The sequence below is a fragment of the Pholcus phalangioides genome, unplaced genomic scaffold (assembly GCF_987345545.1).
Source record: "Pholcus phalangioides strain wild (caught in Gottingen) unplaced genomic scaffold, Ppha-v1.0 ptg000003l_1, whole genome shotgun sequence".
Classification (NCBI taxonomy): domain Eukaryota; kingdom Metazoa; phylum Arthropoda; class Arachnida; order Araneae; family Pholcidae; genus Pholcus; species Pholcus phalangioides.
Window position 1 is genome coordinate 45,052,110 of NW_028301596.1, and position 23,071 is coordinate 45,075,180.

The 23,071-nt window shown below is 37.9% G+C and overlaps 1 protein-coding gene across 2 annotated transcripts in view; it reads right to left on the reverse strand.

The window, feature by feature from the left end:
• Nucleotides 1-23,071, reverse strand: part of LOC149088668 (ovostatin-like) — an 80,417-nt gene that overhangs the window by 35,230 nt on the left and 22,116 nt on the right. For both annotated transcript variants that reach the window (XM_089248683.1, XM_089248689.1), the window contains exons 3-10: nucleotides 10,032-10,192; nucleotides 8,863-9,045; nucleotides 8,417-8,469; nucleotides 6,042-6,114; nucleotides 5,182-5,295; nucleotides 4,790-4,874; nucleotides 3,547-3,652; nucleotides 1,094-1,202 (exon numbers count right to left, since the gene is read on the reverse strand). In XM_089248683.1, coding sequence (XP_089104809.1) covers nucleotides 1,094-1,202; nucleotides 3,547-3,652; nucleotides 4,790-4,874; nucleotides 5,182-5,295; nucleotides 6,042-6,114; nucleotides 8,417-8,469; nucleotides 8,863-9,045; nucleotides 10,032-10,192 — 884 coding nt within the window. The remainder of the gene's footprint in view (nucleotides 1-1,093; nucleotides 1,203-3,546; nucleotides 3,653-4,789; nucleotides 4,875-5,181; nucleotides 5,296-6,041; nucleotides 6,115-8,416; nucleotides 8,470-8,862; nucleotides 9,046-10,031; nucleotides 10,193-23,071) is intronic.

The following is a 23,071-nucleotide window of genomic DNA, read 5'->3' on the forward strand; positions in this document are numbered from 1 at the left end:
TAAGCTGGAAGAAAACAAGAGACTGACATTCATTTCTATCTTGAGTGCCATGTCTCACATATGACTATTGAAGAGATAGTACTAAGTTAGTCTAAACTAGGGATTCTCAAACTTTTTGCATTTATACCCCCTAGCCTGAGTACGAAGCACCTCAGTGACACTCCAGATAGCCCTTACACATTGGTTGGGAATCACAGCCTGTTCAGTATCGGCTACAATTAAATATCTAAAATGTGCTGCAACAACCTTGACCAATCCAAAGGCCCATCATTTGTTCAGTGACTACATTGAGAAATATATAAAATGAAGATCAATGTTTCATTCTTAGGACTATAGCTTGATTGTTAATGAAAATAAATGACGACTAAAATGTAAGGTATGTCTTGAAAACGAAACGCTTTGGATTTTTGATACTTCAAAAAATTAAGGTACAGTAAACTCTAGCTAATCCAGCACATATTGAACCAGGGTGCGCTGGATTACCAAAATCACTGGATTACAGGTAGTTAATTGAAACAGTCCATTTACATCAGTTTCCCAAAGTGAGCAATATCCCCCCCCCCCTGGTGGGCGATGGAATGGTCCAAGGGGGCGATAGAACCTACTGATTTAACATAGGATCCTATGGGTTTACTTGAGTTGGGGGGCGATGAGAGAGAAAAATTTCTGATGTAGGGGGCGATGGAACAAAAGTTTGGGATACTATGATTTAAATAATATAAAATTCAGCTCAAAGCCATGTTGAGATGTTCCATGCTTAAAGAAAACCAACCTGAAAATGCCAGATTACTGGACGGGCTCGACTGGCACACGGCCAGATTATCACGAGTCCACTGTATTTGAAAGCAATGCATCACAAGTTATAAACACATGCAGTACTAAATGTTTCTATATATGCATATATCAAAACAGTTCCTTGTACTCGTTTCATTTGTCTTATGTATAAAAGTTTCTAAGCTTTTTCTTATTTTTCAAACACCATAGAAGACTAAAAACTAAAAACCTACAATTGCAAGTTAAAAATTCATCTCAGAATTTTATAATTAAACCACTGATACAATAATTATATTGTAAAAGAAAAAAAATCGATCACCTGTGTTCTTCTCAGTAACGGCAGCAAAAATTTGGATTCTCCTGTAATGGTACCTGTAGTCATTGTCTATCAGAGATACATTCAATGCATAATCATAGCACCCGTTCAGCTGAGAGGAAAAAATGTAGAAATCATAAATACAGTGTATACTGCTTATTGTGGTTATATTGGGACTCAATTACATTGAACTTACATTTATAACTTTATATCCCAAAAACTAGGATACCATACATCCCATTTTGTGTGAAAAATGGGACAGTTCTATCTTTAAACTAGTTGCAAAATATTTTATTGTGCCATTGCATTTCACTGAGTCATTGTAATACATGATTATTTTTTCCTTTTAATGTTAAGATTTAGTCTGTCTCTAATTCAGCTTCAGGAAGATAGAACTATATAAACTGCATAATGTGGATTACTGTACTATTTTATCATATGTACATAATATAAATCCCTTTAGAAAATCTTCCGGTTGAGGAACTACAAATCTCTTTAACTGAAAGAAACTGATCATAAACTGAAAGGACTTTTGATCCATTCAAAAAGTCCATTTTGAATGCAGCGTCACACGAACTTGGATTGAAGTTACTACTATGGCCAGATGATATATGCATGAAATCAAGTACAAAAATGTTTGTTAACAAGGGAAAATACACCTGCAGTCTGATAATGATAACTTATTAGAGGGAAAAACAAGTCTGGTACATTTTCAGCTTCAAAATAAGCAAAAAAAAGTTTGGATTAAAAAAATATATAATATGAACTGAAATCTTAATAACTAAAGAAACGAAATTTTTCTCCATGTTATGATATATGTCTGATCCATACTTAGCGAAAGTGATAAGTCTGATAGCATTATACATGATTCTAATAAGTGTCATCTACTGTACAAGGATTCAGATTTTCTTCTGTCACTATTTCTTGTTAACATTATACCCTTTCAATGATGATAAAGGAGATTCCCAGCAAAATCTACTCAAACATTATATCTCTCTGACTGAAACTCCTGAAGAAAGAAATATTGTTCAAAATCTCAACCATCTAAATCAGTGGTTCCCAACCTTTTTTAGGCAATGCTCCACCAAAGCATCTCTGAAATCCTGATGCCTCCCACCCTTTAGAAATTCGGTCAGAAGGAATATCCCCCCCCCCCACTGAAAAGTCATAGTTCTATAACAAGGTTTGGTTTTTACATTAAAAACATTTTTTTTTTGCTTTATGTCTTTTTAAATTTTGCAATTCAGGGATTCCCCCCTTCCCTAGTTCTTTCGTTACTTGTACTACTTGTCATTCAAAAGATAAACTCCTATTCACATTGAGGAAGCTAAAAAGGTCATTTACTTAGTTAAAAGCAGTGATTCTTAACCAGAGGTCCTTGGAAAGACTTCAGGTGGTCTATGAAATTGGATGAGAAAACAATCAGACCTAACTTATTGGATAGAGTAGGCAGACTTTCACAGCTAGAGTTCATGAGAGTAACCATACTTTTCAGATTTTTGTGCTGTGCTCAAGGCTTTTTATCAGCAGACATTTTGTCCACTACTGTAGTGGAAATTATCTGTGCAGGTGATGGCAAGCAAGGAAACGAAGCGACCTCTTCAGAAGACCATCAACTATTGATATCATTCATATGTCACTTGTTTCACATCACAATAATGATACAGATTCTGTGGTGTCTTCAGCCAAAGTGCCAGTAGATCACTGTCTTCTCAGGAGGTCATTTAGTTTCTTTGCTTGCCATCACCTACACTGATGATGTCCACCACAAGCAAGGGCGTAGCGAGGGGGGGGGACTTGGGGGTCTGGTCCCCCCCCCCCCGAACGAAATTTCTGGCTACGCCCCTGACCACAAGTTAATGAAGCGTCTGCTGATGAAAAGCCTCCAACATGGCATAACAGCCCAAAAAGTATAGAGACTCTAAATTAACTCACAGAATATTATTTTGTAAAGAAATCTGTGGCCTTCATTTTTATTCATCTTACTGGTACAAATTGCTCATCAAACACAAAACGTTAAGAGCCCCTAGGCAAAACTCTCTTTCAAGGAAAACAGCGAAAGAGAAAAATAAAAGAAAGAAGTCATCAAGAGAAATTGTTTTAAAAAATTGAACCAACATAAAAGTGGCGGAAGTTTTGAAAAGTTCCAAGCCTTAATGAAAAAACTCATTCTTAAATTGGTCCCTTGCGGGACGTGGGCACGGATGTTGGGAATCACTAATGTAAATGTTTTTCAAGTTTCTATTTTTCCCCTTCACAGAAGTTTTCCCTGAAATTTGCCAAATATTTTACATTTTTTCAATTCCCTGATTTTCCAGGTTGCTGGGAAATCAATGAGATACTTTATTTTATTTTTTCTTTCTGTACTAATCAGAGCCATTCTCATATTTTCCCTTCCAAAAAACATACGGAAGCAACAGATTTAAACAAGAGCTATAAGTATTTTTGTGACTTACTTCCACTTCTTCTTCAAGTACTGGTAGCTTATCATATGACCATGAGTAAACTTCCACCGATGTATTTATTTTGAGTGTACCTTCTACAAGTTTTCCGTAAGTGTACCTTTGATGAAAATGGGGGAAAAAAAATTACATAAAATCTCATGGAAAAGAATTGCTAGGGAATATCATATGACAGGAGACCAAATCAAATAGGTGACAAAAATATGACACTACTCATGAAAACAAATCAGAGAACATTATCTTTTTAAAATATCCTATTTATTAATTTTCAATCAATCCCATATTAATTTTAATTTTTTTTCAAAAAAAAAAGTTATTAACCTGGTGTACTAATATTCAACTAACAGACATCAAGTAGTTTTTAATTATTAATATAACTATTAATAATTAAAATTATTATAATTAATAATAAAATAACAATGATTTTATTAATTAATTATTAATAAAAATCATTGTTAATATAATTAGAATAATTATATTAACATTCTAATATAATTAGAATAATTAATTATTAATTATTCTAATTAATTATTAATAAAAATAACAATGATTTTAGCTGGGCTTGAGAAATCCTGGATGCCAAGTTGCTATGGTGACCAGAAAATTCATATTGGCCTAAAATCTTTTATGTGACATAAATTAGAGTCTAAGGATGACACAAAATTTCTGTGATTTTTTTACAGTATATTTTTTTAACACACGAAGGAGTTGGTGAGTCCAGGAAAATGTAAAAAAAATGTTTAGGCCCATCTTTAGATGATCAGATATCTTTAGTTTCGAATGGAGCAAAGGCAAGCATCTTCAGCTGCAAATGGAGGGGGGGGGGGGGGTAGACATTTTCAGATGCGAATGGAATAAGGGCAGACATCTTCAGCTTCAAATGGAGCAAAGGCAGGCATCTTGTTTCAAATGAAGCTGAGGCATATGTCTTCAGCCGTGAATGAAGCAGAGGCCGACATTAATAAAGTAAAGACAGACATCTTCAGCTGCCAATAGAGGGGAGGCAGGTGGATCCAGGGAAATGTCGAAAAAGTGACTTATTGTGTAGGTGCATTGGATACTCAATATTATTCAGCTCTTCATAGGAGCAATCACACCCATCACTCCCCCTCTGGATCTGCACTTGCTGGCACCTAAATATTTTTTGATTTGTCAGTTCCTGGATTTACTAGGAAACATGTTTTAATAGGCGTTTACCAGGTTTTATTCTGAAATATTTTGTAAGAAAATTACTTACTTTGCACAAATTTTAATAGGAATTTTTTCAGCAGTGGCCAGCACGAAAGTGGGTAAAGTTATTATCACTTCAAATTTCGGCAAAACTGAAATTTAAAAATGCAACATATAGAGATAAAGTTAACAACAATAATATTTTTATCAGTCCATGTTCACAAATGAATTTATTCTGTAAGGAAGTCTCATTACTTATAGTCCAGACTTCCATTTTCTTAATATTTATGTTCTATTAATGATAGGGAAACGCACAAAAAAGATTATAGTAATCATTAAATCATCAATTATTATCAAAATGGTTATAGTAATAGGCCTTATCATTATAAGGCATAAATGATACAATCTAAATTTATGTGGGTGAAAATAAAAGCCAAGATAGTATTATTGATACCATACCATATTTTTTCACTTCAAATGATACTGATTCTTCCGATTCATTCACGGATGCAAAAATACTCCACGTTCCTAATTTAGGTTCTTCAGACAAAGGGAGTTCAAGCTGCACAATACCTAAAATGATATGCAACAGCATTTCATTGAACTAAAATAATTGACAGAAGCCATATACACGTTACGTGGAAATGTGATGAATCCAATTATTATGCATAATTGCCAGCATTTTGGTAAATTTGATAAATTTCTTTAAATTTTTACCATGATTATGCCTAGTACCCAAGTGCAGTTGGTAAATTTGATTAGGTACCCTAAATTAATTACTTTTACCGGCAATTATAAATAGAATCATTGGTAAATTGAATAAGTATTAAGAAAATTATCACTTTTACTGCCAGTTATGCATAATACCTAAGTATCGCATCGCTAGTGAACATGATAAATCATGCTATATGATATACTATACACGATAATTCATATACATATTGTATCATTATATACGATCATAAAATTTGTTATCATTATATCAGGGTCTGACTATATTCATCACACCATCAAATTCACCAATTACACAAGGATACATTATTACAAATAAAAGCGATAAATTTCAAATATTTATCAAATTCACTAAAAATGCTTAGGTATTATGCATATTCGCATGTAAAAGTGATAAATGTTTTATCAAACTTACCAATATGATTGGTAAGTATGCATAATAACCCATTTATCAAATTTACCATAAAACATACTTGTCTTTTTTTTTTCTTTTTTTTTTTTGTTCTAACAAAGCCATTGAGTGAGATTCAATCCCAAACACACACACACACAAATAAATCAAGTGTAACAACTGATACCCTCTTTACCTTCATTGAATGTCAGGTTCTTCCATTGCCCAACAATTCTACTGTCAGGATCTTCAACTCGTGCAGATCCATGCTGAGTAAAAAATGAATAAGACTTAGAAACAATCTATATTTTATTATTTTTATTCCACTTAATGAATTAATCACCCCATTTACCTGCGAATGAGGTGCACTTTCTACCCACCCCCTTTAAAAATAGGGCTGAAAAAGGCACGTCTCATACATCAGCATTAACGTTTGAATCTAGTGCATAAAATTTTACAGACAAGGGTGCGGTGTGTCTAAAGGTGGGGCATGCTTTGGTATCACCAGGTTCCTGTGTATCAAACAACATGCATGACTTCTTTTCTTTTTTTTTTTTTTTGCTTTTTCACTACTAAGCAAGTTAGTTGCAACCACAGCACCAAAACTTTGTCATACACAATGCAAGGGGGTATGACATATGACCTTCTTTGATATGCCGACATCAGCTGAATTCTTTCAGCCATCAACTTGTTCCTTCTCTCATAACTTATCATCCTGTCCATATAATGCAGCTGCTCAGCAAATAATTTGAATACAACACATTATTTTCTGGAGATCAGATTTTTTTTTATACAAAGGCAGCAGATAAGATGTCATGCAACAAAGCCAGGCATTATCGATCACACAGAAAGTTAATTAAATGCCTACCCTGCTTTAAGAGCAAACAGCCTTCTCTTTCCCACTCCATGTGTGATGACGTCAAGGAAAAAGACTATTGTGAGCGAGAGGTTCAGCATAGCTAGTCACACCATTTTCAACAGGTTGAAATTTTTTGCTAGGAGTCATACAGAAGAACATTGTGGCAACCCAACTCCAAAATGATTTTAAGCAGCCCTTATTACTTTACATACAAGTAGCAAGACACATGAAATAACCATCTATGAAGATGTGCAAGAGTGCTCTAATTCAAAACAAGCTGTGACTGATTTGTTCAATTACTGGGATTTGGAAAATGTTTTATAACCTACACCTACTTTCTGGAATGAAGTCCAAACAACTTCAACCCTTAGAGTAGGTTACTTCCAGCAAATATAGTGCTACTGTATAAAACCGGAAGAGCTTTCCAAATGCCCCTCTACAAAGGTTGGGGGGAGATCCATTCCAATGTTGGGAAAGGGAAATAATTCTCGGGGGTTGCTAGTATGCTGTTTTGGTATAAATCTATTGTCTCCCCCACCCCCCGCTTAATTAGCTGCGTCAAATTGATGAGAGGGGTGAAATCAGCATACTTCCCTGGGTCCTGCAACAGGGGCAACTCTGACACTGACATGACTGCTTCTCCCTTGTTGTGACAGTGGATGGCCAGTCCTATTATTTTATTGTTTAGCGACCTTCAGGCTACATTGAAATGTTCAATACAATATTGCTTGTAATGTGTGAAAAGTTGAAGATCCTGCCTACAGCGATTAGCATATGAATATATGGGCACGTAATTTGAAATGAGTGTCTGTTGGTCATTCTAATGTTATTTTATATACACGAGTTCACACTTTAGCAAGATAGGGCCATAATTACGTAACATTCTGCCCCCCCCCCCTTTTCCACATAGATTTTCAAAACAAGTCTTGTTTGCATCTTATATGCATCCAGCCCAGGGGCTCTGCAGACTTATGGTACTTTCCTGCAAAGAGCATCTAAAATATTTTGCACCTCTGGATGCTCTGCTTCAGCGACATGCAAATAGGTTTATAAGGGTGGGAGGAGGGGACACCCCTCCCCCCATTCAGTATTCAGTAAAAAAGTTGTATTATTAACACAGACAGGAGGGCAGAGGTAGGAACCCCCCCCCCCCCCCGTTCAAGGAAATATAGATCCTCTTATGTTATATACATGAAATTCTGAATGTGTGAATGAATGCTAGGGTGCTGAATCCCTTTCATAGAATACTGTGAGTGCTCGAGTACCCAATGTTTACGGAACAAAACACTGCAGTGACTATGCCATTGAGTGTACCACTATGGTACTGTAAATGAAATCTCCAGGAGGCTTCAATAGCGCTAAAGCCACCAATTGAGAAAAATAACCCATTGTTAATAAAAAAATTCTTGGTACATAGTGGCTTTACCTAAAGAAAAGAATGCAATCACCTGGCATGACATAGCCAAGTCTCTTCTTGTGCTGAGAGGACTATGATAGACTTTTCTGCTTCCTACATCAATCAAAATCCAACTGATTATAATCTTACAGGAGCCTTTACAAGTCAACTGTGCATCATATACTGACAATAGATGGAGTGAATTTGTGAATTTTTTTTTTTTTTTTTACCTTCATTCTAGTGACATGCAGTCTCAGTAGTGAATAATGAAAGTTATATCATGAGATGAACATTGAATAAAGAAATTGAAACTCACCAATCCTTTAGGAATTTTCAGATTTTCATTCAAAATAAGAACGCGGAATTTCACTGGAAGAACCAAAAAAAACCAGGAAAATTAAATAAGCATTCTATTCTACATTTCATGATTACCAAAAAGTTATGTGACATTCAAACTGAACTCGTTCAGAGCATGCTACATATCAATCAGTTAGTTAACTGTGAATTTCACAAGAGCAGAAAAAAAAGCTATACAAGTGTCTAGAATTTTCCCGCTGTCTTCATTTCTAGATGTGTACCATTACTCTGCTACTTCCTATCAATCTTTTCAAAATACAGTAAATTCTGACACGATAAAAATAGGAACATTGCCGGTTTCATGCAAATAATCTGCAACTTAATATCTCTAAAACTAAATATACAAATTTTTCTTCATATAACATATTTCTTTACAAGTTAAGATGTTTGCAAAAGTGTATTTACCGAGCTGTCCAGGCTTGTATAAAGGCTTGTCCGTTTGAATGAAGACAAACTTGGTGTGTGGAAGCATGAAATAGACGCTATCCTTGCCAAAGATGACGTAATCACCAAATTTGCCTTCGATCTGTAGAATAGCATCATAATTCTCCACATTGGGTACATAGAAATCAAGGACTGTATCTGAAACTAATAAAGAAAAAGCTTGTTAAAGCATAAAATTGTTGATTGGATAGGCCTTAATGCATCCATCAAGTTCTTAATCCTTAAACTGCTCTTATCATCAATAGACGATGAGCTTAAAAGGCTGCTCCAATCACTTATCAATTGTGGAGCGATAAATTTTTCGGCAACTTTTCATTTTTCACCACACTGTTATTCGGAGTCCTCTATTGCCGATTTTATGTTTTTTTCAGGTTTTCATCACTTTTTCTTTGTCGTGCCCAAATTCTTATTTTTCCCAATTGATGATGAAAATCTTAGATTTGGCTCAAAATGAAGGAGATGTGATATCGTCCTCACAGAACTAAAGACCTGTTTATATGGGTTAAGTGATTTAGTAGTTAACTAAATTTTACGTTATCAAATACACTTTAGAATGTATGCACTGTTAAGGCCGATCACACTAATTTAGTAAACAATTAAGTAGAATAGAGTCTGAGAGTCTGATTTTTGATTAAGTGGTCACGATGCACATGCATCACTGGGCGTGGTCTCACATTATCTAATGAGTATTCAGTATTACTTATGTTGGGACAGATTTTAGAGCACATGGCAACTTAAAATTTGGTCAACTACTAATTCACTTAAAGCATGGTGAATGGCCTTAAGGCATTATTACTGATGATATTTTAGTCACAACAGTCACAAGGTAGCATTACAATTAGATGAGAATATTATTGGGATGGCCATGGGAACGATTTTGTTGTAGCGTAGAGTAACTGGGTCCAGCACCCGGGACACTCACCTGTTAATTCCCTCCTACCCTCCCAGTTGCAACCCTGGCAGTCAGTATCTATTTTGGTGACCAGGAAAGGGGGGGTTTTTAATAAGTAGACCTTTATATTTAAATTTGAAGTGTTAAAGATAATCGAACATAAAAGCAAAGCATCAGAACTCTGTAACAATATGATGAAATTTTAGAAATTGGAAATAGAATTTGTTTAAAATCTCACCAGGTTCAACCTTCTGGGTTTTTTCCGCCAGTAGCGTTTCATTCTCACTTGATAATAGCTTTATGGTAACCTCACCTGGAACATCCACATCATACAGGCTCAAATGCAGCTGGTTGGTGGTGCCCTGCCTTAAAGTCCTTGGAGATTTTAGAAGAAAGCCTCTGTGGAAACAAATTATCATCATAAATTATAACAAATAAATGAATAATTAGTTACTGATAAAATTATGAGCAAGTAAACGTTAAACATGTACATGGGATGTGATAGACGAAATTGATAAGTAGTTCATGTACTTTACTGATAGATGTAAATTTTTGATAGTTTACTTTTTTTCCAACGCCTTCAGTAATCTAAAATGAGGTGCTTTACTTCACTGGACGCTTACTCACCCTCCCAACTTTACTTGTGACTATACTATTTGTGAAGACGGTGAACAACAATGTAAATACGAAGGTTAGATAAATATATTTTTCGCTTCAACGGCATTCGGTGTGGAAAAAACACAAACAAATAAAAATAAGTAATATGGTATATTAATTACATATTATACATATTATTTACGATAGAAATGACACATGACACTTCCACACGTTTATGAAACGTGAATTTAAAAAAAAAATTCCCTTCTTTCTTTCGATACTCAAAAAATTTCCGCCCTGGGCTATAGCCCGCTTAGCTTCCCCCCCCCCCCACCGTAAATACACTACTGGGCATTGGCCATGGCCTCACATGGCCACTCCTGGAGCAGGGCCTTCAGGCTGGGATCTTTTGTGGGTTCCCCCTGTCAGACCCTTCTATCATTAATGTATAGCGTAAAAAAGCAAAAAATAAAGATTATAATTATCCGAGGCCCTGCCCTTGTGTGATCCATGGCCTCACAAAAGAAACTTTTTAGGGAAAAATATCACTACTTGCTCCGGCTCTAGGGCTTAGAGTATTGTCGATCTTCTCCACGTGAGACAGTGAATAATCAATACAAGACTGGGGTGAATTAAAAACTGTTGAAAAAGAAAATGGTAAACAAAAAAAATTGAATGTCCTCGCGGCCGTAACAATGCAGACGGTCTTGACCACGCCATAAAAAAATATGTGAAGACTCAGAACAAAATTGCCTGTTGACTGAATCTGTCTCAGTAAATTTTCTTTGAAGAGACTAAAACTTAATTTATGGCAATTAAGCTAATTCTATCGGTTTTGTCCTGCGGAATATCTGACAGTTATATACTTATGTAGCGTACGTGCTATGTGTTCAGGAGATGCTGTCATCTAGTTTCTAAAGCCGGGTTTTCCTAGGAGCAGGTTTCCTGTGCCGCGCGCAACGTGATTCGCCCAGCGTGATACGCCGTCCACTCACCAGTAAGAAAACCAGCATGACTGTTTTCCTGCAGAGCGCAATACGCCTGACGACAACGCTTTACGTCGAGCGTGATTGGCCGATTGCTTCTGGAGGAGTCAAATACGTCGTGCGCCGCGCGGTTTTGCCGATATTCTCTTGACTCTTGTGAGTTTTCTTTTCCTTCCCTTCAAACCGGAGCATGCAGACGACAGAGTAGCTGATGCCAAAGCCATATACTTTTATATAGCCGCCCTGATCTGATGCGCCTCGCTAGGAAAACGTAAGCGCGTAGCGTGATTATGTAGCACGTTTCTGTCAGCGCGAAATAGTCTAATTCGGTTCACGCTGCGCAACAAACCTATTCCTAGGGAAACCCGGCTTAAATTGGTAGTGAAAACGTCACAATCGAGTTTATGTTTTGGTAAATGTAATTTCAGAAATAATAGTGGGCTCAAGGCAAAAAATTCTTGCATTCCGCATCCTACTTTGAGTTTGGATGTCTCCAACCAGGGGCGGCTTAGGCAAGGGTGCAAGGGGTGCGGCAAGTTGTAAGGGGCACTGTACAGACTTTAGTTAAGACCCCAAAATTTAACACAGTAACAATTTACACGCAACACGCTTTTGAGTCATATCTCGACAACGGAAACGTTAAGAAAATAGACAGGGCCTGCAATACCAGCAACAAGAATGTAAGCTATCGGAGCGGCTCGAGACAAAATCTGTACCCGCGCGGGACCTATTTTTTGCGATTCCTGCCTATGCCCCCCCCCCCCTCCATAGCTCTTACATCATGCGTCAGGGCCCTTAGGCTGGATTCTTTCACTTAACCCAAGCAAGATTTTCCATGGTGCCCCCCCCCTTCTACAGTTAATTTATAGTGTGGAAAAAAAGCAAAATTATAAAGATTTAGTCCCGGCCTCCCAAGTTGGAGCCCTATCAGCCCTACCCTTGGGGTTCATGCCCCTCCCTCTCGACTTATCAAAACAATTCCTATTTAAAAAAATTCTTTCGTCCTTTCATTTCGGATTTTGCGCCCCTCTAGAGCAGACAGAAAATTTTCTTTTATTTTTTCCGGCCTGTGGAACTTTTTTTTTACCGATTCATCTCGGAGTTAGCCTCCCTCTTGAACGGGTGCCCCGTGTAGCCGCAATGGGTCAAGCGCCGCCCCCGTATTCTTATCACAATGGCCAAGTGTGCATTTTTTGGTTCCGTCACCCATGGCTCCCCGAAAGGGCGGGACTAACAGAGCTCTAGCCCTGTGGCCCGGGACAATTCTCATAATTTTTTGGCTTATTCACACCATAAATTAACTATAGAAAGTCCCGTGAGAAGTCTGACTGAGGGTGCTCACAAAAGATCCCAGTCTAGGGGCCTTGCTCTAAGATGAGGAAGGCGGTGCCATGGCCTCACCCAGAATTTGTTATAGAATAGTCAAATGAAAGCAAAGGAAAAAATTCGGCTTGTCACTTGGCCGGTCCCTGGAGTACCAGAAACACCTTTGAAAAAGTTGCTTAATAAAAATAACTTTGTTGTAAATCATCTTTACAGGATAAGTGATGATGGCTCACAAAAAAGTGCTGTTTCAAGGATTAAGTTATCTGGCATTATTATGAATGGTAAGATAATTCTGGAATAAAAAAAATTAAAAAAAAATCTACTTTAAAAGCGGGACGTATGGTCACGTGCATTTTGCACAGTAAACAATATGATGTGCGGCTTTCTTCTGGAAAAAACGGCCTGTCAACTTCCTGCCCGGGTCGCCATTTGAGGTGGCATATGAGGCTTCGCAACCCGGCGGCAGGTAAGCTCGAGCCGCCCTTGTCTCCAACTAATGTTACCAAACGCAGAGACTCTTGCAAAAAAAGCAACGCTCAGGGAGGGGAAAAAAAAATCCTTCTGCGGATAGAGAAAGAAAATTCCTCGCCCTGCTTCAGGCAAAGTAACAAAACTGACCAGGCAGACGGATCGTTTTATATATATATATACAGTCAAACCTCGTTAGTGCGTCACCCGGTTAATACGTCACTCCGCTTACCGGGTCACTTTTTGGAAGTCCCAATTGTCCTCAGGCAAGAACTGACACAGCTATGGCTTACCCCGTTTAACGAGTCACTCCGCTTACTAAGTCATATTTTCGTTTGCTCTCCCAAGAGTGACTGTGTATATATATATATATATATATTTTTTTTTTTTCCAACTCATAATCAAGGGCGTCAGAAATGTTTCAAATCTGTGACTGCTCGTGTAGAGCGATATGTAGGAAATTTGGATTTCTGAATCATTTCTAAGGGTGCTCGGACCTATTCTGCAAATTTCCGTAGGTGTTCGAACACCCACAGTACCCCGGCTTAGACACCGCTGCTCAGTGTCAGCACTGTCAAAACGTCGAGATAAGTTCCGATTCCAAGGCTAGTCCTATTTTACTATTGGACTGTCATCATCCTACTCTTTTTTCTGCTGGTGTGGAATTCTTAAGGGTAAAAAAAATTTTATAGTGGTGATTTTTTAACAGTATGTGGCACCATCTGCAGTTTAAATTGGTAAAAGTGACGTTATTAAGGGTGCGTGCACAGGCGTCCTTCATTCTCAGTTTTAAAATCTGGTAACCCTATCTCCAATTAGGAGAGACAACGTTAAACAATCTTTTTTTTTTGTTATGTCTTTTATTTTCGGAGGAAACACGGTAGACCCTCACTCCGATGCGAAAATAATTTCGACCTTCTTGGTGCGATGATAGTTTCAAGCTAAATTTAATAACTCATAATAAACACTCGCGGAAATAATTACTCCATTACTCCCTGTCATCCCCCCCCCTCCAGTGAAATTCTGACAGAAAGTTACAAAGTCGGTTTCCGCAGCCTTGTTTAGTATAGAGACAACGCAGAGAGCACCAGGCCTACAACGGTATACTGTTCAACCATTACTACTCTTCATGCATAGTTAGAAAAATTGATGGCAGCATGCACATAACAAACATTACAGAGAAACAAACTGCACGGAAGGTTCACTTCACGCACAAACGTTCCAACATGTACTAATTCGTTAGACGTTCTACAGAGGAATATGGACGAGGTGAATGTCTGGTTTAGTAGTAGTATAGAGGCACCATTTTATACAGAGTTTGAGTATATGAAAGGTTCGCGGACGAATAACGGTCTATGTTACACTTTTGCGAAATCGGTTTTGTGACTGAACAATGCAATGTTCTATAGAACATGTTCCTTAAGTTAGTTTCTGCAGAAACCCACATTCGCTGCTATGCTATTTTAAACAGCCGCAATCGTGAGTTCTGAAATTGGAATAACAATAACAGTCAGTGTTGTGACATTTCATCTGAGTTATCTTCCTGAACGGAAAAACGGTCTATGTTACAATCAGGAGAAGAAGAAAAATTCCCTTTTCAGTGATAACTTTAATCGCGTCTCCTGTAAAGTTTGAGTAAACGACATAGACCGTTATTCGTCCGAACCTTCATATAATCCTGGGCATTATTTATTCTATCCAACCCCACACATACACACGCACAGGAGGTTGAAGAGGATCTAAAACATCTGAACAAACCCCAAATTTCTGAGCCGGAAAGAAAGAAGTGTGGGAGAGTAGTCGAATCACAAATATACCATGATTTTGTCTCTAAAATTCTGCAACTGCCTCAATGAAAAGTGTAAGAATTTATATTGATGCACAGTTTGGAAAGGGACTATGTCTAAGAGCGGCTTAACCAAGGGTGCAAGGGGTACAATGCAACGGCAGGTTGTAAGGGTCAGTAGCGCAGACTATGGCTAGACTCCAAAATTTGTTAAAAATTTCACACAGTAAAAATTCATATGACATCACGCTTTTGAGACGTACCTAAACTTGAGAAAACTTGAGGGAATGAACACAGGGCCTGGGACCGTGATCCACCATGAAACAAGAATATAATTTATCAGGGATGGCTTGAGACAGAATCTCTATCCGTGCGGCATTTATTTTTTGCTCTTCCTGCCCCTCCCCCATGGTCCCACATCCTGCATCAGCCCCCCCCCCCAAGACTTGAATCTTTCGTGGTCCCGCAAGCCAGATATTGAGGGTTCCTTCCGAGAGAGACAGAGAGGATAGTCCCTGGCGCCATTGCTGGATTCCTGTCAGCCCCAACCTTGTGGAGGCTCATGCCTGTTTCTCACAATTTATCCCAACAAAAAAACCTAAACTTTTTTTCAATTTTTTTTTCCCCCGTTCTTTCATCTCGGATTTAGCGCCCCCCCCCCCTCAAAGCGGACAGAAATGATCTTCTTTGATTTTTTTAAGTCAATGAAACTTTTCACCCATTCGTCTCTGATTTAACACCCCTCTTGAGAGGTGCCCTGTGCGGCCGCAATGGGTCATATGACCCAAGAGTCGCCCCTGTACTCTATCACAAAGGGCTAATGTGCATTTTGGTTCCCCTCACCTAGTATTTTCTCCAGAACGGCTAAATGAAGGCAAAGGTGATATTCGGTTTCTCACTTGCCCAGGGTAAGGAAATTTCAAACACCATTGAAATAAATTTAAAATAAAAATCAACTTATACATTATATCATTACATTTATTATCGTTATACATTATCTACAAGTAGTGATGATGGCTTACTAATAAACACTGTTTTCAGGTTTATTTGGCATTATTTAGAACGGTAAAATAATTCTGAGAACGGAGGAGCGGAAAAAGGGTGGTCTGCTTTAAAAGCTTCTTTCTTGCTTCCAAATCGAGCACAACTCAGGTCTCTCACCATCTATAGGCGATTTACTACCTAGTGAGTTGTGCAGGAAGTGTAACTGTGTGTGTGCCTAACAGTCTGAGTGCGTATGTAGTGTTGTGTTTAATTTTTCAGTGTTGCCATCTATATTTCAGAAGGGAAGTGAGTGATGTGTTATGATTGAATTACATTTGTACTGTTTGTAGGTCTGTTGCTCTCTGTGGCGAGACTTTTTAAAGGGGAGATCGGCTCGCATTCGCGCCTTGAAGTTGGGAACAACGGGAAACCAACTTCAGCCGACCACCACTATGGCGACGGTGGGGTTCGAGCCCGGGTCTCCGCGATGGGAGTCCGTGACTATGACCACTCGACCACCATAGCGGCTAGCTTTAAAAGCAAGACGTATGGTCACAAAAATTTTGCACGCTAAACAATGGTGTGCGACTTTCTTCTTTAAAAAAAGATCAGGTTTCTAATCGATGGCCTTTAGACTGGAGCCTTGTAAATTTCCCCGCAGGGTCACCGTTAGGGACGGCACATAAAACTTCGTATCCGGGCGGCAGGTAAACTCAAACCACCCCGGTTATGCCTGATCGATATGCCAATTATTACAGACCAACTCCCTATTTGTTTGAAGAATTATAACCCCATTATAATTATATATTTATATATATATATATATATATATATATATATATATATATATTTTTTTTTTTTTTTTTTTTTTTCCCACAGGTGGTAGTGGAAGCCTCATTGCTACGTTGCTTCTCGCCTGTGTATAGGGTTTCCAAGTTTTTAGATTACGAAACAGAGATGATGACGCATGCACGCACCCTCAGCAACGTTATTTACATATAATTTTCTTTGAGAATAATTAGTTTAATTATTAATCAATAATTAATTTTACATATTATCTTCTTTCAACCAAAACAGAATCACTTCAAATATTTACGCAGCACATTTTTAAGGGGTGTTTTTCGACGCAGAGTATTTATTACAAGGAATCGGGCAGTGAATTTCGTTTATTTCTGAATGGAAGAAGTAACGCTAATGCCATATTTTAGCGTTCTTAAAAATGGAAATAAAATACGGGACGTATGGGTCACTTCGAGGTCATCAACCTGTTATCCATTCGAAAAAGCGACAAAAATCAGCTGTTGATGATGTCAGTGAAAAGAATATTTAGGATGGACATTGTGCGAATTTCATTCTCGTGAAACTACCCACTTCGCGTGGATCACGAAGAATAATACAGTTTATGAAACATGCAATGGTGTAAAAGAATAGTGGCATGCTTATCTAAATCAAAATCGCATGTAAACGTGTCGTGGTGTCCCACAATAGACAAAGAAATGGGGTTTCTCTGAGGTCGTAATTGGATTGATAGCGTGTTATAATCTTTTAAAATCCCCCAGAAACACATTTTTTTTTATCAATTCATGAATGCGTTATACAATAGAACGGAAATGTGAAATCTGCGAAGGATGCGTCACGAGAGAGGGGAAAACAAAATTAAATTTTTAGAAGGATATGGCTCAGGAAAAATCGCAATCTTACGATGGACGCAATGGCAATTTTTAAAATACAGGATGTCCCAAATTGTTCGAACAGCAGATATCTCTTCAACCGTTGACTTTAGAAACATACTTACAGTTGCGATTTTTTTTTTTCAAATGATATGTGTTCCCTTCATGGATTTTCCGAGAGGCCTTATATATATATATATATATAGTAGCTGTATAGTACGCTGCACGGGTTTTCTTAAATGAGACTTTTTGGATCACGTGATGCCTCCTTCTTTCTTTGAGGGACGTGCAAACCGTGCCTAAGTTAAACAATATGGAAACTTCCTGCGCGACTCATAAAGGAAACAATCTAGATTTCAAGAAACGTAGAAATGAATTTTTTCCCCTTTTTTTAAGGGGCGCTAGGTATTTCGATTACCCCCCCCCCCCCCCACGAACTTCAAATTATCCATCTGCCTATTTCAGTCTCCAAAAATGCTTAGTTAAAACTGTGGAATTTCTTCGATGTACTTTACGGGCCCATAATTAATTAAAACAACCTAAACTATATGATTTTATGCAGTTGAACATTAAAAGACAATACGGAGACATTAATTTTCATGCTTAAGAAGATACAAATAAAAAGTTGAAATCAATGTGTTATTGCATGGATATCCAACTCGAAAGTAGGTCTAGCTAATTACTTCATATTTACTTTTCTGGGCTTCGTGTCTCTAAGCGAACTCAATATTTCAAAAATCGAAAATTCAATACAATTTTTTAAATTATTGATGTGGCGGAAAACGCCACAAAATTTCCGCATTTCTACAGTAAAATCGGCAGTTTTAACATTGATTTCTATGGGGATCATCCTTTGCCTGATTTTAGTGATGCTGATGATGATTCGGACTGATGTCTATTCATAAAGCCTCATTACTGGGAGGATTGAAAAAGTGGTAAACCATTACAAAGGCATGAACTATCATGCATAATACTGGCAGCATTAAAGAAGTGACAAACCATTGTAAAGTCATATGCACGTCTGAAACGCATTGCTAGAAGAAAGCCTATCATTGAAGTCGGTCCCTGTATGTTATATATGCATAATTTGGCGACGATCGATTTGAAATTGTAAATTTTTATAGAGAACATACACATACACAGACAGAAAATCAATTTTATATATATAGATATATATACAAGCCCCCCCCCCCCCCCACACATTTCTATGAATAACTTTTTTCATGAAGATCGTGTATGCTAAAATTTCAAATTAATGAAATTTGAATCCGGCTATAAGAAGTCATTTAAAAAATTCCATATTGTTAAATGCAATATTTTCGGAGATATTTCATTTTTAGGTTTTCAGCATTTATCGCCAACGATTGAGCGTGTGTTTCACAAATTGCGAAAACTTAAATTAAACTTCAAGTTTGAAAAATGTAATTGTTATAGTGACAAAAAAAATAGTTTACACTAATCTTTTTTTTTTGTAATAAAATCTTTTCGCTCAAGTTTTTTACCATGAAACAACCCTTTTCATTTAAGTTTCTGATGTGACCCATCAGTGGCTCGAAGTTGGAGCCGAAGTTTCCTGCATTTGCTTTTATCTGCCGAAGAGATTTACAACAGGTTTTTCCACAGCATTGTTTCACTTCTTGGTCCTCAAAAAGTTGAATAATTACTTCTTTTATAATTTTGTGCGATAGGGATGAGAAGTGTCTGACACAGAAAGCGATGAAAAGCATTTTTATTTTTTAAAAAAATACACAATAAAATAATCTAAATGAAATAAAAACCAATGACCTGATTCAATATTCCATTTGCGTGCAAGTAAATTAAATATACAATAGTCCATAAAAATGTACACTTTATAGCAAATCAAAACTCGCCAATACAGTGTTAAGTCACCAAAACATTGTAATTTTTCATCTTAAAGATCTCTTTGAATATTAGGTTTTATAAATGGGTTTTTTTGAATGAGTTGTTACAGCGGGCTTCATATTAATCATTAATTGGAACTTCTAGCACACACACGTAGGCTGTATAAAAAGTAAATTTTTCAATTTTTTTTACTTATACGACTCTTCGGGAAATTTTAGTCATTTTAAGTCAGCGCAAGGCATTCGAAAAATAATAATTTGATGTATGTTTCTGGTCTACGGTTGCAGAAATATCCGCTGTTCCAAGGATTTGGGACAGCCTGTATAGGAATCTGATTATTCAAAGGGAAGATAAACATCAAACAACTAGCGCTTCCGCTGGCACATTTCTTGCAGCACAGGCAGTCTTAACGCATGCGCCCACCCAGACACTGCCTAGGGATCTCATGATGATAAAATTTGGACACTAAGATTTCATAGATAAAGCATGTAGGACTGGGACTTACAGCTAGGCAGAATCACACTCTGTTCAGTCGCTCGTGCATCGTGCTGGACTATCATCATGAGGATCTGGATTCGAACCCCGTTGGCGCAGGGCCGTCTTAAGAGCACCATGGGACCCCGGGCCAAGTGGTTTTTCTGAGGCCCTACCAGGTAAATTCTAGAAAATTTCAATCAAATCTCATTTTTGTGAGACCCCTCTTCTCTTAAGGCCCCACGCCCAAGTGGGCCCATGCGTAAAGACGGCACTGCGTTGGCGGTACACCGATGGCCAGCTGAATTTGGGTTTCCTGCGGTTTTACAACTACGAGGTAAGAACATTTGCCGGTCTCTCCGCAGACCTTCAAAACGATACTTACATAACATGAAAATTCAAGCATTTGCCATTTTCACTTCAAACTATTTCAGACAGATAGCAGCACGAGTATAACACGAAAAGACCATAACTCTGAGAGCGCAAATACGTTTGGGCCACACTACACACATTCCGGCATGCACCACCAATTCGTAAGAAATTCCTCATGGCAATGTGTAAGAAGTTCAAGAAGTTCATGTACGGTTAAGTAGTTGGAAACGGGACTCGTCACTTCATGTTACTTGCATCCAATCTCGCCAACTCCCCCTCCTCAAAAAAAAAGACGTTGAGCCAAATGGCATGCGCAGTGCCGTCTTAACGCATGCGCTTTCCCAGGTACGACCCGGGGGGGCTCAAGTGGAGACGAGCCTCGTGATGATGAGATCTCATTGAAATTTTCGAGATTAATCGTGTAAATTAGCAAGTAATTGTTTCTAGTAAGGTAGTGGGACCTCCAAAAAACTAATTTTCCCGGGGTCCCATGATGCTCGTAACCCTTTGACTACTAATGGGGCATATATGTCCCAAACAAAATTCCTAATGCCTTGCTTGTGACCTATTTTATTCATTTTCACAGATATCTGAGGTCATTTTTTCCTCTTAATTCGCAGTCAAAGGGTTGAGATATCCTTGGGCGTGCATCAAGCAGTGAAATTCTCATGAGAAGCTATGCGCGTAGACGTAATTGAGAAGTGATAGAAGATCTGCATATTGCTGCTCATCTCTTATTTTGTGAAACTCTAGTGTTTATAACTCACAATAATAGAAACATTTTAACAATATCCTTTCGAGAGAAAAATGAATAGCGAAAATTCTAATCGCTTAGTCACTGATCATTCGTGATTCATAATCTCGCGCTAATGCACCCGTAAATCCCTTCGAACCCATCGAACGGAGCGTTTCTGTTCGGATCAGCGTTTCGTTCGGCACCAGTAAATCCAAGCTGATCCGTTTTGATTGTCACGCAGGGGCAAACAAATATGGTAAAAGTCACGCTCGGTTTAAGGTGGCGTGAGAGAGTTCGATACCGTTACAATGGTGTTAATTTAGTAGTTTAGAAAGTTTGCTTTATTTTTTTTCTCTCTCTCTCTCTCTCTTGTACGCTATTGATGGGGTTTTTTTTTTCTAGTGACGTCGCGAACAGGTGCCGTGTGCGTTTAGCTCTCGAAATATCGATCGGGCAAGCATTTCACTGATTGTTCGTGCTTAATGTCTGGATCGTTGAACTCACGCCCGCATTTCTTTTCTAGCTTTTCCAATTATAATTGACTATTATTTTAAATTGCACTTACGATTTCAACGCATGTATGCAAATGTTACGGGAAGAGTATAAGGAGGAAACTTGTGATTCCGGTCAATGGTCGGTATATGTTCAATGTCAACATTAACCTTTTGCGGTCCTATGTCGAAGTGGACTTGACATAGGACCACACAGGGCCGCAACTAGATGCTTGGCAAACCAAGGCAAGCGCCCCCTTGTAATTTTGAAGTAAAGAATTGCGGCCCTGGGACGACGTCAGGAAACAACGATACTTCATCGAAAGCAAAACGGGCCGTTTTGCTACAACGACCCCTTTCGATAGTAAGGAATCTTTTCGTGAATTCGGCTTCCTATCTAAACTCATGAGCTATACAAAAACGGCAAAGGGACAAGCATCCAGAGGCCTTCCTCTCATTACGGGGGAGGCGTTAAAAACTGCGAACTGTGCCAACGAAGTGTCGGAAAAACCCCCGGACCGCAAAAGGGTTAAGGGAAGGGCAATTGTTTGGAAATATTATATAATAAAATGTAAGAGATTAAATTCTGAATATTTACAACGTGCTGTTTCAAAGTTTCTTCACCCAAATTATGTACAGTTGGTCTTTCTCTCCTTTAGTGTCATTATTACTTCAAGAAAACAGTAGATTAACGATCACTTTGTAGAATAGAATAATATATATATCACTTTGAATAGCGTTTTAGAAAATAACGTTACATTCAAGGACTGCTCTTGCTACGCTCAGGGGCTGCCGTCTGATCAGCTCTTCAGGGAGGAAATCCATATTTATAAGGATTGCTGTCTGATCATTACTTTAGGGGGGGAAACCCGAAATTTATAGGCTGATAGGTCGAAAATGTTTTGCAAAGATTATAATCCAGTAGAAACTCAACACGAGGATAAGTCGACATTTATTATTCCCGTTGTTGGTGCAGCACTAAATTCAACGGGGTAAAACCTCTCTAATCCGACACAAGACGGCTAAACACCGCTTAAGTCGACTAAGATTCGTATTGTGTATTAATTCTACGAAATTGCTCAGGTGTTGGCCAGTTGAAACATTTTCACGACAGTATTCACGATGACGTGTATATACTGTATTTCAACATTTTTCTTCAGTCGAAGATTCTCACTCACACCTTAGGATAGGGGTCACTTCCCACTGTTTGAAACAGGAAAACTCAACCTTGGGACTATGGAAATCACAGAATATGTGTGAACGAAAGAATCCACGTGAATGATATCTGCAATTTTAATGCAATACGATTTTGTTTGAGCAACATCTTAGGAAAGAGGAGATTTTATTTCTCTCAAGGAAGTAATTCTACATTATTAAAAGGAATCTTTCAGTCAAAAATGATTAATCAAAATTTTGTTGGCATATTTAGGGATTGGCTTTTCTTTTTCCTCTATACAACATTATTCCCAAATTGAGCAATAGTGGGAAGCAGGCAGTGCTACGAACGTTATATTCGTGTTATGGG